This window comes from Mytilus californianus, unplaced genomic scaffold, assembly GCF_021869535.1.
Source record: "Mytilus californianus isolate M0D057914Y unplaced genomic scaffold, xbMytCali1.0.p SCAF_3, whole genome shotgun sequence".
NCBI classification, from domain to species: domain Eukaryota; kingdom Metazoa; phylum Mollusca; class Bivalvia; order Mytilida; family Mytilidae; genus Mytilus; species Mytilus californianus.
In genome coordinates, this window is record NW_026262679.1 from 19,440,424 (window position 1) to 19,456,511 (window position 16,088).

General features: G+C 38.7%; 1 protein-coding gene across 4 annotated transcripts in view; it reads right to left on the reverse strand.

Moving 5' to 3' along the window:
• Positions 1–16,088, reverse strand: part of LOC127734079 (uncharacterized) — a 187,616-nt gene that overhangs the window by 70,910 nt on the left and 100,618 nt on the right. The window contains exons 5-8 of one of the 4 annotated variants that reach the window (XM_052243706.1): positions 7,803–7,817; positions 7,386–7,403; positions 6,753–6,764; positions 3,537–3,680 (exon numbers count right to left, since the gene is read on the reverse strand). The exons of the other annotated variants lie outside the window; for them this stretch is intronic. Coding sequence (XP_052099666.1) covers positions 3,541–3,680; positions 6,753–6,764; positions 7,386–7,403; positions 7,803–7,817 — 185 coding nt within the window. The 3' untranslated portion in view covers positions 3,537–3,540. Of the gene's footprint in view, positions 1–3,536; positions 3,681–6,752; positions 6,765–7,385; positions 7,404–7,802; positions 7,818–16,088 lie in introns of those variants that run through there. 4 annotated transcript variants of the gene reach the window in all.

A 16,088-nucleotide genomic window follows, 5' to 3' on the forward strand; every position in this document is an offset into this window, starting at 1 on the left:
AATTACAAATTTGCATTACCCCATGCCTGGTACTGGACGATGTTATCTGCAATTGCAATGAACAATGGAATATAATGATACTGAACGATATTATCTACAATTGCAATGAATAGTGGTATGGTACTGAACGATTTTGTCTGGAATTCAACGAAGGATGTATGATCTTGAACAATGTTATCTGCAATTGCAATAGACAATGGTATAGTACTAGACTATGATATATGCAATTACAATGCGCAGTGGTATGGTACTGGACGATGTAATCTAGAATTGCAATGAACAATTGTATATTACTGGACAATGTAATTTGGAATTGCAATGAACAATGGTATGGCATTGGATGATGTTATCTAGAATCGCAATGAACAATGGTATGGTACTGGACGATGCTATCTGGAATTGCAATAAACAATGGTATATTATTGAACGATATTATTTACCATTACCGGTTGTTTCACACGTTCTTCTGTTAACCTGAGACAGATTTATTTAGGATGAAGGACACTTCTATGATGGTTGCTACCATGTATTGACTACTTAAACTACATTGCAAAAAGTCACATATCTTCTAGGCTTCTAGAACATTTTCTACAACTGATATTTCTGTTATAATTTTTATATAGTTTCTTGACTATTTGTAGTTTAAAAACATATATCTTAATTGGCAATAAAGCATTATGTAAATAATAGAATTCATTATTTTTGGAGTGTAAACACTCTTTGAATATGTTCAGAAAAATCTTCTACTTTTGAAGGTCCTTTCAATTTGGTTGACATTGATGGCTTTTCGGCTTTCTACACTATACTTCCACAATGTCTTATCAAAAAGATTTTTGTTTTATTTCAATAAAATGGTCCTTTGATCAAATAAATCTCCTTTGCTGCAACTCATAAAATTACTTCTTCTGTAATGCAAAAGGTAGTTCAAAAGATATCAGACTTGTTCCTGTATGTTGTTGAATCACAGTGTATCGCCAAAATTAGTAAAGAGCCGTCTAAATTCAATTAAATAATAAATATAAATGACACCTATCGTACTCTTGGTAATATGCTGACTTTAAATAATCAAGAACTCTGTGACTAAGACAGTGTGGAATTAATATTCTAGTCTTGAAACATTTTAGCTTATTAGAAGAAATAGGCTTTGAAATAGCTTTAGGTAGCTGCGAATACTTTAGATCGATAACTTATGGCTAGTTTTGTTGTTGTTAGATTTCTGTCCTTCGTTCAATCCTTTTGAACTTATCTTTACAGTTTAATCTTATATTATGCTGTTACATTACTGTCCTAGAATTGGAGAGGATAAGCGCTCACAAACATTGTTAACTCAGGCACATTTTTTGTGCGTGCCGAAAGATATAGGAGCCTGTTATTCAGTGGTTGATATCTGTCATATTATTCCGTTTGTTGTTTTAATTATTACTCAGGCTATTGGGCTTCTCTGTTGCATTGTTTTACATTTGATCATATCTAGGCTTCCAGAAGTTACTATACGGTATGGGTTAAGCTCATTGTTGAAGGCCGTACAGTGGCATATAGTTGTTTACACTTTCGTCCGTTATCGCAAATGTTAACTTATCAATTACACCTGAATATCAGTTAGTGTTCCGTTTTAAGTTCAGTGAAAATTGAATTTCAAGTTTTGAATATCGATTAACTAAAGTGACCTCTCATTTGAGTCATTTCGGTTCGGTATTTTCCTCTGAAATTACTTTTTATATCTCCTTTTTACAAATCTGAATCAACATCTTTGTTAGAAATGTAATTAAAGATTTGTTCATTTATTCATATGAGGTTGACTTCATACAGGAGCTTCTTCAGAAAGAAAGAAAAGAAGCTAGCATTACCCTTTAACTTCACGTCCCACTATAAAGATGATGTCCTGTCACTGAATAATTCAAAGTTTGGTGATTAGGTTAAATGCATCGATCCCATTGAACTTGAAATAATGGATACAACAGATACAGTTAAGTCTACATGGTATTTCGACTTGCACCTAGAAGTTGACAATGAGAGACGGTTGAGAACAAAACTTTACGATATGCTATTCAAAAACTTGCATTTCCTATCGTGAGTTCATTGATGGAGGAGGATTGCGGCTTACAAGGAAGCTATTAAAGCAATAGTTCCAAGTGGTGAAGTTGAAATCATCCATTCAAACATTTTCGGACACCATCACTAGTTGGTTGACCGATAAGGAATGTCTGGTTCACTGATGACTACGGATATGTTCCAATTGTCATAACGACAATCCCGTCCTCTTTTCCTTGAATGGGAACAACCGAATTAGAACTATAACCAAATGTGTATTTAAATGAGCAACACGACGGGTGCCACATATGAAGCAGGATTTGCATACCCTTCCGAAGCACCTGAGATAATCACCGTTTTTTATAAGGGTTCTTGTTGCTGAGTTTTTGCCATGGCATGTCAGTTTGTTTTTTCGACTCATGAGTTTAAATATCCCTTTACAATGTATATAGAAAAATTTGCACTAGATAACACATTTCTGAAATAAATTTGTTATCGTTAGTTGTCTGTGTAGTGTTTTTTAACTGTTATTTTGTCTTTTCGTCGTTTTCCTTTTGGCCATGGTACGGGATGTTTTCAACGTTTTTGATTGCTCCCTTTGTGTGCTCTTCCCTGCCTGCTTCGTGCGAAATTGTATTGTTCGAATCTTTTTTATTATAATGGTCAAATGATAAAGGTTAATATATATTTAAAAACGGCTTGAAATGTTTTACAAGAGTACAAGTCAAGAAATCGTCCTTATTACGTACACGTCCATCTATTTACCTTTTTAACACAGGGGATCTCAACACCGGATTTTGGAAAAGACATGTCGCTGACATTTCAAAAACAACCCCATTCATATACTAGTATTGAAGTCTTATGAAAATCCCGACCCGTAAATATATTTCATGCCAAAATCAAAAGCCAATCATAAATTTCTCAGTTGTCACATTTTCAATTTTTCGAAATGATGAAAATTACTGACCAATTGACATTTTACCATGGTGACATTGCAACCCATTGCTATATTAACGTATCAAAAAATGACCCATTTTAGCGGCACGTCTGTGTATACTTTCTTATAGAAAAAGTACCCACCCGTTTTTATTTTATATCAAATGGCAAATTACACATGCATATTCCGGACAAGCATAATGATGCATGCCATCTTATACAATGTAATCAAATCAGTTTAAAACGAGTCATAATATGTTCATCTCGTAAACATTTGAAAATATTTTACATTGTAAATTCTGCAGTGAAGGTGATGAAGATAATAAAAACATGATAAGGTTATGGCGGTCATTGTTCCTAACCGATCAAAAACGAAATGGAGAATTTTTTAGCAAGAATATTGTGTATTTTATTCTCTCCAACCGTTTTAGATCTTAGTGGTTTCAGAAATCAGGCTAAAACAGGTGACATATTTCTACAATGTGATACCAATAGCTCGCAACGGCAATGCTCATAAGCCGATAAAGATATGTAGTATCATAACAATGGATATATAGCTATAAATCTCTTTATTTATGCATAATGTTGATTGCGTGGGATTTTGCATCCTCTACAGCATAGGCCATCATCCTCCTTTGGTTCACATCCATTGCAGGGCAAATCAGTATACGGATTTTTGATTTGACAATCCTTTGGGACGTTACAACCTATAGCTGTTATGAAAATTGAAATATTTTTATGGCAAAAAACATTATAAAAAAGTGCTACAAGCAGACAAAAAGGAGTTAAAACGTCTAACCTGACGCAAATTAGGACATTAGGGTAGTCATATCCTGATATTCAAACATCATCATTAAAATCAAACTAAATATTATTTTTATATACATATGCACATTCATGGCTGTACAATCAATCGATACCTGAATCTTAGCATTGCACAATGTCATGTTTTTCTCTGACTATTAATGACGTCTGTACACTAAATTCATTGGATGTTGGATGTGTACTGATTGATATTTAAGTCTTAGATGCATGATTTTTTTTATTAATTGTCATTGGCTTTGAACTAAAGGTCAGTAACTGCGAGTACTCCCAGATCTGTACTTAGTGTCTGTTTGTTGTGGGAATGTATAAGTACCCTGCCACGTCCACTCTGTGTTTTTGTTTGATGTATTTCTGCTTTGTATCGATCCGATGAGTTAAGCCCTTTTCAACTGATTTTTATAGTTTTTTTCTGATGTTGTACTGTTACACCATGGTCCCAGGTTAGGGGAGGGATGGGGCGCCTGCAAACATGTTTAAACCCGCCACAATCTGTATGTGCCTGTCCCAAGTAAGGAACCTGTAACAGTGGTTTTCATTTGATGCTGTATATCATATTTGTTCTTCGTTCATTGTCTTGTACATAAATCAGGCTGTTAGTTTTCTCGTTTGAATTGTTTTACATTTGTCATTTCGGTGCCTTTTAAAGCTGACTATGCGATATGGGTTTTACTCATTGTTGAAGGCTGTACAGTGACCTATAGTTGTTAAGTTCTGTGTCATTTGGTCTCTTGTGGACAGTTGTCTCATTTGCAATCATAACACATCTTCTTTTTTTTATATGCAGTACCTTATCACATCAAGCAGAATAATGAACAAGTAAATGTACAAAATGTCCGGGACTAATCCAGGGTCCGAGGTAAGGTTAATGTTGAAATTGCTTTTATGTACAGCCCAGCTCATCGAGTTGCCATTTAAATGGTTTCAAGCCGCAAATATTGTGTGCGCGATCACTTGGGTGTCGTATTATCTTCACACTCTGAATCCATCACTGAGAGTGTTATACAAAGACCAATGGTAATGTCATGTGTAGTAAATCGGGCAATATCTGTTATATGAGTGAATATCATGATCTTTCAATGGGCTTTTCATATTTAATGATAAATAATACACGCATGAGAGTAAAATAACGTCTGTGTTTTCCGTACATTAATTACATGCTTAAAAATTTGTAAAATTTGCATAAATCCAAACCTGTGTAATGCAAATTGAGGCATTAGCTTAGTCATATAAGAGAGTGGCGAAAGATACCAACGGGACATTCATATCCTGATATTTACATAATTATACCACAATGCACTACCTTAACACATCAAGACGAATAACGAACAAGTAAATATGCAAAGTGTCATGGGCTGACCAAGTGTCCAATGTAAGGGAGTCGTAAGTGTCAATTAACGACATATTCTAGGTATTGTCGGAATCCTTCATCAAAGTTATTTCCAGCTTGATGATTAATCCAAGGTTACTTAAAGTTTTGCACTAAATTCAAGAAGTTTGATTGATTGATTCTTGATTTTTGGTTGCTTAACGTCCAGTGAAAAATATTTCATGCATGTTCAGGACGAGAACAAATTAACAATAAATATGTAGGTCATGTGATAGAGGCCGTTCGGGATGAAGGTCGTGGAAATTTGGACTGCCACAGGAAAATTCGGGTATATTCGATAGGGACAGAAATTTAGCCTTGCAACAAGCTACATACGGACCCCTCAAATAGTTGTTGCAAGGGTTTTTAATGCGCAATGAGCGTGGCACTCTCCTTTACACGAGGCATCGGATTTGATGTCCCCATTCTAAACGGACAAGGCTGTTTACTTGTACATCCCGCACAGCCAAACGGACGCCCCACTTTGGCAAGGGTTCTACTGCTGGTTGGAGGAAGACCAATGGTGACCATATTCCTATTCCCCAGTCACCCTTGGGGATGAAGAAGTTTGAAACCTCAGTGCAAATATAAGAGACACAATTCACAAATATCAATACTGATATTTAACAGTCTAATGTCTAGTGAACATTTGAAAGATGTTTATCATAATTCAAGGGGCAACAAATCGCATTATCATACCTTCTCCTTATATTGAAATTATCTGTCACTCAGTGAACAATGATATTCAAGAACTATGAATTATTCATCTTCTATGCCAATTTGACATTGTGAAATTACATTAAAACGTTTTACAACAATTAAAACTATTGCGTACTAAAATACAAATAGCTTTATACACACAATTAAAAGGTACATAAAACATTCTTTGTATCTGCCAATAGAATACTGTTACAGACCAGTTCTGCACAATAAGACGTACAAGATGTGAAAATCTGTTTGATATCATATTCGAATATTTGTAAAACGAAACGAAATATACAGCTTCTATTATATCTTTTTAAAGTGTACAGGGCGAAATGTTTACCTCCAATCAAACAATTCATTCGAAAGAACCCACATAACTTATCTTCTGTGTTCCTCTTTAAACTCATCGAGTGTGTATGGTGAATTGGACGACAAGGATGAAATGTGTAACAGGAAGTGGTAGGTTATATAGAAAAAAATAGAAAACATGGGAAGTTTGTTAACCTTGATCCAAAATTAGTATACCGATGTTTTCATCTTGTAAATCGATAAGGAAGAGAAAAATCAAGGTAACAAACAGAAACAGAGGGAATCGTACGAACTCGAAAAGTAGCGAGACCGGATCCGTCGACAGTTATTATAGAAACAAGATGTGATACGATTGCCAATGAGACAACTATCCACAAGAGTTATATGAAGTTATGCATGCATCACCCGCCATGGGAATTCACTGTCAGTAAAAATGTCACAATCGGGAATATGAAACACAGCATACGAAATTAAAGCTTATTTACACGTTGATTCTGTAATCTTAAATAACAGACCTTGAAAATTAATTGTTTTTTTTTTCAATTTAAAGTGTTCATCGGATAAACTCGAAAGTACTTACGTGGGACTTTTACTGCAAACAAATCAAACAAAATGTTACTAGTATTTACAATTTATATAAGATTTATCTTTTCCACAAGTATTCATTTAAAGATACGTTCTTGCAACCTTCTTCTTTCTCTACACTATGAAAATATCTATTTAATGTCTTAACTGAAGAATATGTTATAAACATTACAGTAATTAAGTAATATTCCTTCAAAAACAAACGGCGGATAATTAAAATCATATTCAAATATAAGTGTTCGTCTTCAATTTGCCTTGTGGATAACGGTTCAGTTCTATTATAACTAAATGCCTAATCATGATTGAGGACTCATCAGAGTAGTTTAACAGTAGTAACACGGCGGATGTCACTAGTGGAACAGAAACTGCTAACTCCCGTGAAGCACCTGAGTTCACTTTCGGTTGTTGTTGGGTTCGTGTTGCTATTTTTCTGTTTGGTGTTTAGGTTAAAAATTGCTGTTTGTCTTTACTAGTTTTTCGTTTTGGTGATGATATTGTCTGCTTAAATGTGAACTACGGTTTTTCCCTTGTATCTTCTCGATGTTTGCTTCACTTAGATTAAAACTAGATAAAATGAATTTATTTCCTATCTTATTTTTACAGATACATTGATACATGTATGACATACCTCTTAGTGCTCTTTGTTCTACAATAATGTACTGAACATCACAATCATATTTAAATATTTGCAAGTTATATGTATGATTATATATACAGATCTATCAAAATATTCTAGTCAGTGTATAATAATCAATTCAAAAAAGTTAAATTCAAATCTTATGATTTGGAAAAATTATATCGTTTACTTTAATTAAGATCGTTGCACTAGCAATTTTATGTATTTTATGTATTTTTTTTATTTCTATTTCTTTTGTTTATTTTGTGTTTGTTTGTAAATTCCTTTCTTGTGAATAAATTACGCATATAATAGATTGAAATTAGATCATACATGATTTGTTTTAGATTTGAAGAAAATACCATCCGGTTTGAAATTGAAAATAATGATAATAACACAAGAGACTGTAAGGGCATTTTGTATACTCACTTGAAACGCCTTGGGCTGAAAAAAAGAGATGTCAGATAATACTATAAATTTATTTTTTTTGTTCCACCTGTGTAACCTAACTAAACACTTAAACAATTCATTCTGGTGGCGTCTACCGACTCCGATGTTCGCCAAAGCCGACGCTGACGCAAGAAATAACACACCAACGTCTCGTTTTCACAACTAGCGCCGCAGGCTGGAAACAAATCGGTGATATTATTTGAAGAAATCAAATAAAACAACATTATAATGCGGTGACCTATAATTGTTTACATCATTAAGAGTGTTTTGTATCTACTTTATATTCTCCTGTTTCTAAGTGATTGACTTTACCAGCTATAATCGAAATAGGAAATCATAAACATCTGCAGATAAAAGACATACAAGCAGTTGTTTGCAGATAAAAGACATACAAGCAGTTGTTTGCAGATAAAAGACATACAAGCAGTTGTTTGCAGATAAAAGACATACAAGCAGTTGTTTGCAGATAAAAGACATACAAGCAGTTGTTTGCAGATAAAAGACATACAAGCAGTTGTTTGCAGGAATTTTGACCAAAACAATAAACAGAAGTTTAGCGTCATAAATGTTACTTGATTATTGTCGATTTTTCATTTCTCAGTTTGTCTCTCGTCCATCGTGTTGAGCCAACATATCTCAACTGATATGTTGACCACAATACTTACCAAGTGACCATTGTTAAGTTTTTTTTTCTTGAAAGTACACCTTATAACCAAAACATGGACAACTTTCTACAAAACAACCCTAACCTACTTTCAAACAAACTAAATTGACCAGCGCTCTATATTTTTTTCTACTAACAGACTCTCCTAAAACATTCTGGTTGTTGTATAAACCAGTCTGTATGGTTTTCTCTTTTGAATTCATTAACGATGTCTTTCATTGCAGTACTATATGCGTTTAGCCAATGGTGAAGGTCGTGCGGTGACATATAATTGTTTACATCATTAAATATTGTTCTATGGTCTTTGTTGCTTGTTGTCTCATTGGCAATTGTACCACATCTCTTTATTACCTGCGTAACCATCAGCGAAAGCAGGGCTAATAATCGCTCACTCCGTCCGCCGTTCCGCCATTCCGTCCGTCCGAAAGACCTTGGGTAAAAAAATATCGCCAATCATTCCTGGCTTTTATGAAAGGAAAAGATTCTATATTTGGTCTGCAGCTTCATAATGTTTGGTTGTAGCGTGTTAACAATTTTAAGATCTGCCGTGTATCTGCCACTTTTTTGGCTGATAGATTCAAGTTTCAATCAGTTATACACAGCGTCGTATGTCAAGACCCGGTATTTGTCTTGTTTTTATATATCAATCGCTAAAGACTGAGCAATACAAACTCAACAAAAAAATTTAAGTGTGAAATGAGGTGCTCCGACAGAAAAGATAGATCCTGCTCCACTCTTGACTCTGACGTGTTTACTTAACGCGAATAAAACTCACATGTTGTGTATCATCAGTGACACATATATTCAATAACAGTCAACCTATTATGACATAGTGCAACAAAAAAAAATTGGATAGGTCAGGACTGGAAGTTAAAATATTCTCTGGTTTATTTCTCACCAGACACTGCTGGTGAAATTTTAGATATTAGTAAAGTTTTGAAACATAAAAAAAACCAGTTTAGTTCGTATCGTTTGGTTTCCATAACTTTGCTACTCGAGCTTACATCGTAAAGTTTATTTCTGAAACAACACACTAACCTGCAAACAGAGCTAATGATCAGCGATCTGGAGAACCACATACTTACCAGCAAACAGAGCTAATGATCAGCGATCTGGAGCACCACATACTTACCTGCAAACAGAGCTAATAAACAGTGGTCTGGGGCTACACACACTTACCTGCAAACAGAGCTAATGAACAGCAGTCTGAAGAACCACACACTTACCTGCAAACAGAGCTAGTGATCACCGATCTTGAGCACCACACACTTACCTGCAAACAGAGCTAATGAACAGTGGTCTGGAGCAACACATACTTACCTGCAAACAGAGCTAATGAACAGTAGACTGGAGCACCGCACACTTACCTGCAAACAGAGCTAATGACCAGCGGTCTGGTGAAACAATCACTTACCTGCAAACAGAGCTAATGATCAGCGATCTGGAGCACCACATACTTACCTGCAAACAGACCTAATGAACAGTGATCTGGAGCACCACATACTTACCTGCAAACAGAGTTAATGAACTGCGATCTGCAGCACCACACACTTCCCTGCAAACAGAGATTATGATCAGCTTTCTGGAGCAACACATACTTAACTGCAAACAGAGCAAATAAACAGTGATCTGGAGCACCACACACTTATCTGCAAACAAAGCTATTGATCAGCGATCTGGAGCACCACACACTTATCTGTAAACAAAGCTAATGAACAGCGATCTGCTGCAAACAGAGCTAATGAACAGTGGTCTGGAGAACCACACACTTACCTGTAAACAGAACTAATGAACAGTGGTTTGGAGCACCACATACTAACCTACAAAGAGCTAATGATCAGCGATCTAGAGCACCACATACTTACCTGCAAACAGAGGTAATGGTCTGCGATCTGGAACACCACATACTTACCTCCAAATAGAGCTAAAGAACAGTAGTCTGGAGCACCACATACTTATCTGCAAACAGAGCTAATGAACATCGATCTGGAGCACCACACACTTACCTGCAAACAGAGCTATTGATCAGCGATCTGGAGCACCACACACTTACCTGCAAACAGAGCTAATGAACAGCGATCTGCTGCAAACAGAGCTAATGAACAGTGGTCTAGAAAACCACACACTTACCTGCAAACAGAGCTAATGACAAGCGTTCTGGAGAACCACAAACTTACCTCCAAACAGAGCTAATGAACAGTGGTCTGGAGCACTACATACTTACCTGCAACCAGAGTTAATGATCAGCGATCGAGAGCACCACATACTTACCTGCAAATAGAGCTAATGATCAGCGATCTGGAGCACCACACACTTACCCGCAAACAGAGCTAATGAACAGCGGTCTAAAAAAAGAGCTATAGAACAGTGGTCTGAAGCACCACACACTTACCTGCAAACAGAGCTAATGAACAGTGGTCTGGAGCACCACATACTTACCTGCAAACAGAGCTAATGAACAGTGGTCTGGAGCACCACATACTTACCTACAAACAGAGCTAATGATCAGCAATCTGGAGCACCACATATATACCTGCAAACAGAGCTAATGAACAGCGATCTGGAGCACCACATACTTACCTGCAAACAGAGCTAATGAACAGCGATCTGGAGCACCTCATACTTACCTGCAAACAGAGCTACTGATCAATGGTCTGAAGCACCACACACTTACCTGCAAACAGAGCTAATTAACAGTGGTCTGGAGCACCACATACTTACCTGCAAACAGAGCTAATGATCAGCGATCTTAAGTACCACACACTTACCTGCAAACAGAGCTAATGAACAGTGGTCTTGAGCAACACATACTTACCTGCAAACAGAGCGAATGAATAGTAGACTGGAGCACCGCACACATACTTGCAAACAAAGCTGATGAACATTTGTTTGGAGCACAACACACTTACCCGCAAACAGAGCTAATGAACAGCGGTCTGGAGAACCACATACTTACCTGCAAACAGAGCTAATGATCAGCGATCTGGAGCACCAAATACTGACCTGCAAACAGAGCATATGAACAGTGGTTTGGAGAACCACACACTTACCTGCAAACAGAGCTAATGAACAGCGATCTGCTGCAAACAGAGCTAATGAACAGTGGTCTAGAAAACCACACACTTACCTGCAAACAGAGGTAATGACCAGCGTTCTGGTGAACCACACACTTACCTCCAAAAAAAGCTAATGAACAGTGGTCTGGAGCACTACATACTTACCTGCAAACACAGCTAATGATCAGCGATCTAGAGCACCACATGCTTACCTGCAAATAGAGCTAATGATCAGCGATCTGGAACACCACATAATTACCTGCAAACAGAGCTTATGAACAGTGGTCTGAAGCACCACACACTTACCCGCAAACAGAGCTAATGGACAGCGGTCTAAAAAAAGAGCTATAGAACAATGGTCTGAAGCACCACACACTTACCTGCAAACAGAGCTAAGGAACAGTGGTCTGGAGAACCACATACTTACCTGCAAACAGAGCTAATGAACAGTGGTCTGGAGCACCACATACTTACCTGCAAACAGAGCTAATGATCAGCGATCTGGAGCACCAAATAAATACCTGCAAACAGAGCTAATGAATAGCGATCTGGAGCACCACATACTTACCTGCAAACAGAGCTAATGAACAGTGGTCTGGAGCACCACATACTTACCTGCAAACAGAGCTAATGATCACCAATCTAGAGCACCACATACTTACCTGCAAACAGAGCTAATGAACAGTGGTCTGAAGCACCACACACTTACCTGCAAACAGAGCTAATTAACAGTGGTCTGGAGAAACACATACTTACCTGCAAACAGAGCTAATGATCAGCGATCTTGAGTACCACACACTTACCTGCAAACAGAGCTAATAAACAGTGGTCTGGAGCAACACAAACTTTCCTGCAAACAGAGCGAATGAACAGTAGACTGGAGCACCGCACACTTACCTGCAAACAGAGCTGATGAACAGTGGTCTGGAGCACCACACACTTAACCGCAAACAGAGCTAATTAACAGTGGTCTGGAGCACCACATACTTACCTGCAAACAGAGCTAATGATCAGCGATCTTGAGAACCACACACTTACCTGCAAACAGAGCTAATGATCAGCAATCTGGAGCAAGACATACTTACCTGCAAACAGAGCGAATGAACAGTAGACTGGAGCACCGCACACTTACCTGCAAACAAAGCTGATGAACAGTGGTCTGGAGCACCACACACTTACCCACAAACAGAGCTAATGATCAGCGGTCTGGATAACCCACACTTACCTGCAAACAGAGCTAATGATCAGCGATCTGGAGCACCACATACTGACCTGCAAACAGAGCATATGAACAGTGGATTGTGGTCTAGAAAACCACACACTTACCTGCAAACAGAGGTAATGACCAGCGTTCTGGGGAACAACACACTTACCTCCAAAAAGAGCTAATGAACAGTGGTCTGGAGCACTACATACTTACCTGCAAACAGAGCTAATGATCAGCGATCTAGAGCACCACATGCTTACCTGCAAATAGAGCTAATGATCAGCGATCTGGAACACCACATAATTACCTGCAAACAGAGCTTATGAACAGTGGTCTGAAGCACCACACACTTACCCGCAAACAGAGCTAATGGACAGCGGTCTAAAAAAAGAGCTATAGAACAGTGGTTTGAAGCACCACATAATTACCTGCAAACAGAGCTTATGAACAGTGGTCTGAAGCACCACACACTTACCCGCAAACAGAGCTAATGGACAGCGGTCTAAAAAAAGAGGTATAGAACAGTGGTCTGAAGCACCACACACTTACCTGCAAACAGAGCTAATGAACAGTGGTCTGGAGAACCACACACTTACCTGTAAACAGAACTAATGAACAGTGGTTTGGAGCACCACATACTAACCTACAAAGAGCTAATGATCAGCGATCTAGAGCACCACATACTTACCTGCAAACAGAGGTAATGGTCTGCGATCTGGAACACCACATACTTACCTCCAAATAGAGCTAATGAACAGTAGTCTGGAGCACCACATACTTATCTGCAAACAGAGCTAATGAACATCGATCTGGAGCACCACACACTTACCTGCAAACAGAGCTATTGATCAGCGATCTGGAGCACCACACACTTACCTGCAAACAGAGCTAATGAACAGCGATCTGCTGCAAACAGAGCTAATGAACAGTGGTCTAGAAAACCACACACTTACCTGCAAACAGAGCTAATGACAAGCGTTCTGGAGAACCACAAACTTACCTCCAAACAGAGCTAATGAACAGTGGTCTGGAGCACTACATACTTACCTGCAACCAGAGTTAATGATCAGCGATCGAGAGCACCACATACTTGCCTGCAAATAGAGCTAATGATCAGCGATCTGGAGCACCACACACTTACCCGCAAACAGAGCTAATGAACAGCGGTCTAAAAAAAGAGCTATAGAACAGTGGTCTGAAGCACCACACACTTACCTGCAAACAGAGCTAATGAACAGTGGTCTGGAGCACCACATACTTACCTGCAAACAGAGCTAATGAACAGTGGTCTGGAGCACCACATACTTACCTACAAACAGAGCTAATGATCAGCAATCTGGAGCACCACATAAATACCTGCAAACAGAGCTAATGAACAGCGATCTGGAGCACCACATACTTACCTGCAAACAGAGCTAATGAACAGCGATCTGGAGCACCACATACTTACCTGCAAACAGAGCTAATGAACAGCGATCTGGAGCACCTCATACTTACCTGCAAACAGAGCTACTGATCAATGGTCTGAAGCACCACACACTTACCTGCAAACAGAGCTAATTAACAGTGGTCTGGAGCACCACATACTTACCTGCAAACAGAGCTAATGATCAGCGATCTTAAGTACCACACACTTACCTGCAAACAGAGCTAATGAACAGTGGTCTTAAGCAACACATACTTACCTGCAAACAGAGCGAATGAACAGTAGACTGGAGCACCGCACACATACTTGCAAACAAAGCTGATGAACAGTGGTTTGGAGCACAACACACTTACCCGCAAACAGAGCTAATGAACAGCGGTCTGGAGAACCACATACTTACCTGCAAACAGAGCTAATGATCAGCGATCTGGAGCACCACATACTGACCTGCAAACAGAGCATATGAACAGTGGTTTGGAGAACCACACACTTACCTGCAAACAGAGCTAATGAACAGCGATCTGCTGCAAACAGAGCTAATGAACAGTGGTCTAGAAAACCACACACTTACCTGCAAACAGAGGTAATGACCAGCGTTCTGGTGAACCACACACTTACCTCCAAAAAAAGCTAATGAACAGTGGTCAGGAGCACTACATACTTACCTGCAAACAGAGCTAATGATCAGCGATCGAGAGCACCACATACTTGCCTGCAAATAGAGCTAATGATCAGCGATCTGGAGCACCACACACTTACCCGCAAACAGAGCTAATGAACAGCGGTCTAAAAAAAGAGCTATAGAACAGTGGTCTGAAGCACCACACACTTACCTGCAAACAGAGCTAATGAACAGTGGTCTGGAGCACCACATACTTACCTGCAAACAGAGCTAATGAACAGTGGTCTTGAGCAACACATACTTACCTGCAAACAGAGCGAATGAATAGTAGACTGGAGCACCGCACACATACTTGCAAACAAAGCTGATGAACATTTGTTTGGAGCACAACACACTTACCCGCAAACAGAGCTAATGAACAGCGGTCTGGAGAACCACATACTTACCTGCAAACAGAGCTAATGATCAGCGATCTGGAGCACCAAATACTGACCTGCAAACAGAGCATATGAACAGTGGTTTGGAGAACCACACACTTACCTGCAAACAGAGCTAATGAACAGCGATCTGCTGCAAACAGAGCTAATGAACAGTGGTCTAGAAAACCACACACTTACCTGCAAACAGAGGTAATGACCAGCGTTCTGGTGAACCACACACTTACCTCCAAAAAAAGCTAATGAACAGTGGTCTGGAGCACTACATACTTACCTGCAAACACAGCTAATGATCAGCGATCTAGAGCACCACATGCTTACCTGCAAATAGAGCTAATGATCAGCGATCTGGAACACCACATAATTACCTGCAAACAGAGCTTATGAACAGTGGTCTGAAGCACCACACACTTACCCGCAAACAGAGCTAATGGACAGCGGTCTAAAAAAAGAGCTATAGAACAATGGTCTGAAGCACCACACACTTACCTGCAAACAGAGCTAAGGAACAGTGGTCTGGAGAACCACATACTTACCTGCAAACAGAGCTAATGAACAGTGGTCTGGAGCACCACATACTTACCTGCAAACAGAGCTAATGATCAGCGATCTGGAGCACCAAATAAATACCTGCAACAGAGCTAATGAATAGCGATCTGGAGCACCACATACTTACCTGCAAACAGAGCTAATGAACAGTGGTCTGGAGCACCACATACTTACCTGCAAACAGAGCTAATGATCACCAATCTAGAGCACCACATACTTACCTGCAAACAGAGCTAATGAACAGTGGTCTGAAGCACCACACACTTACCTGCAAACAGAGCTAATTAACAGTGGTCTGGAGAAA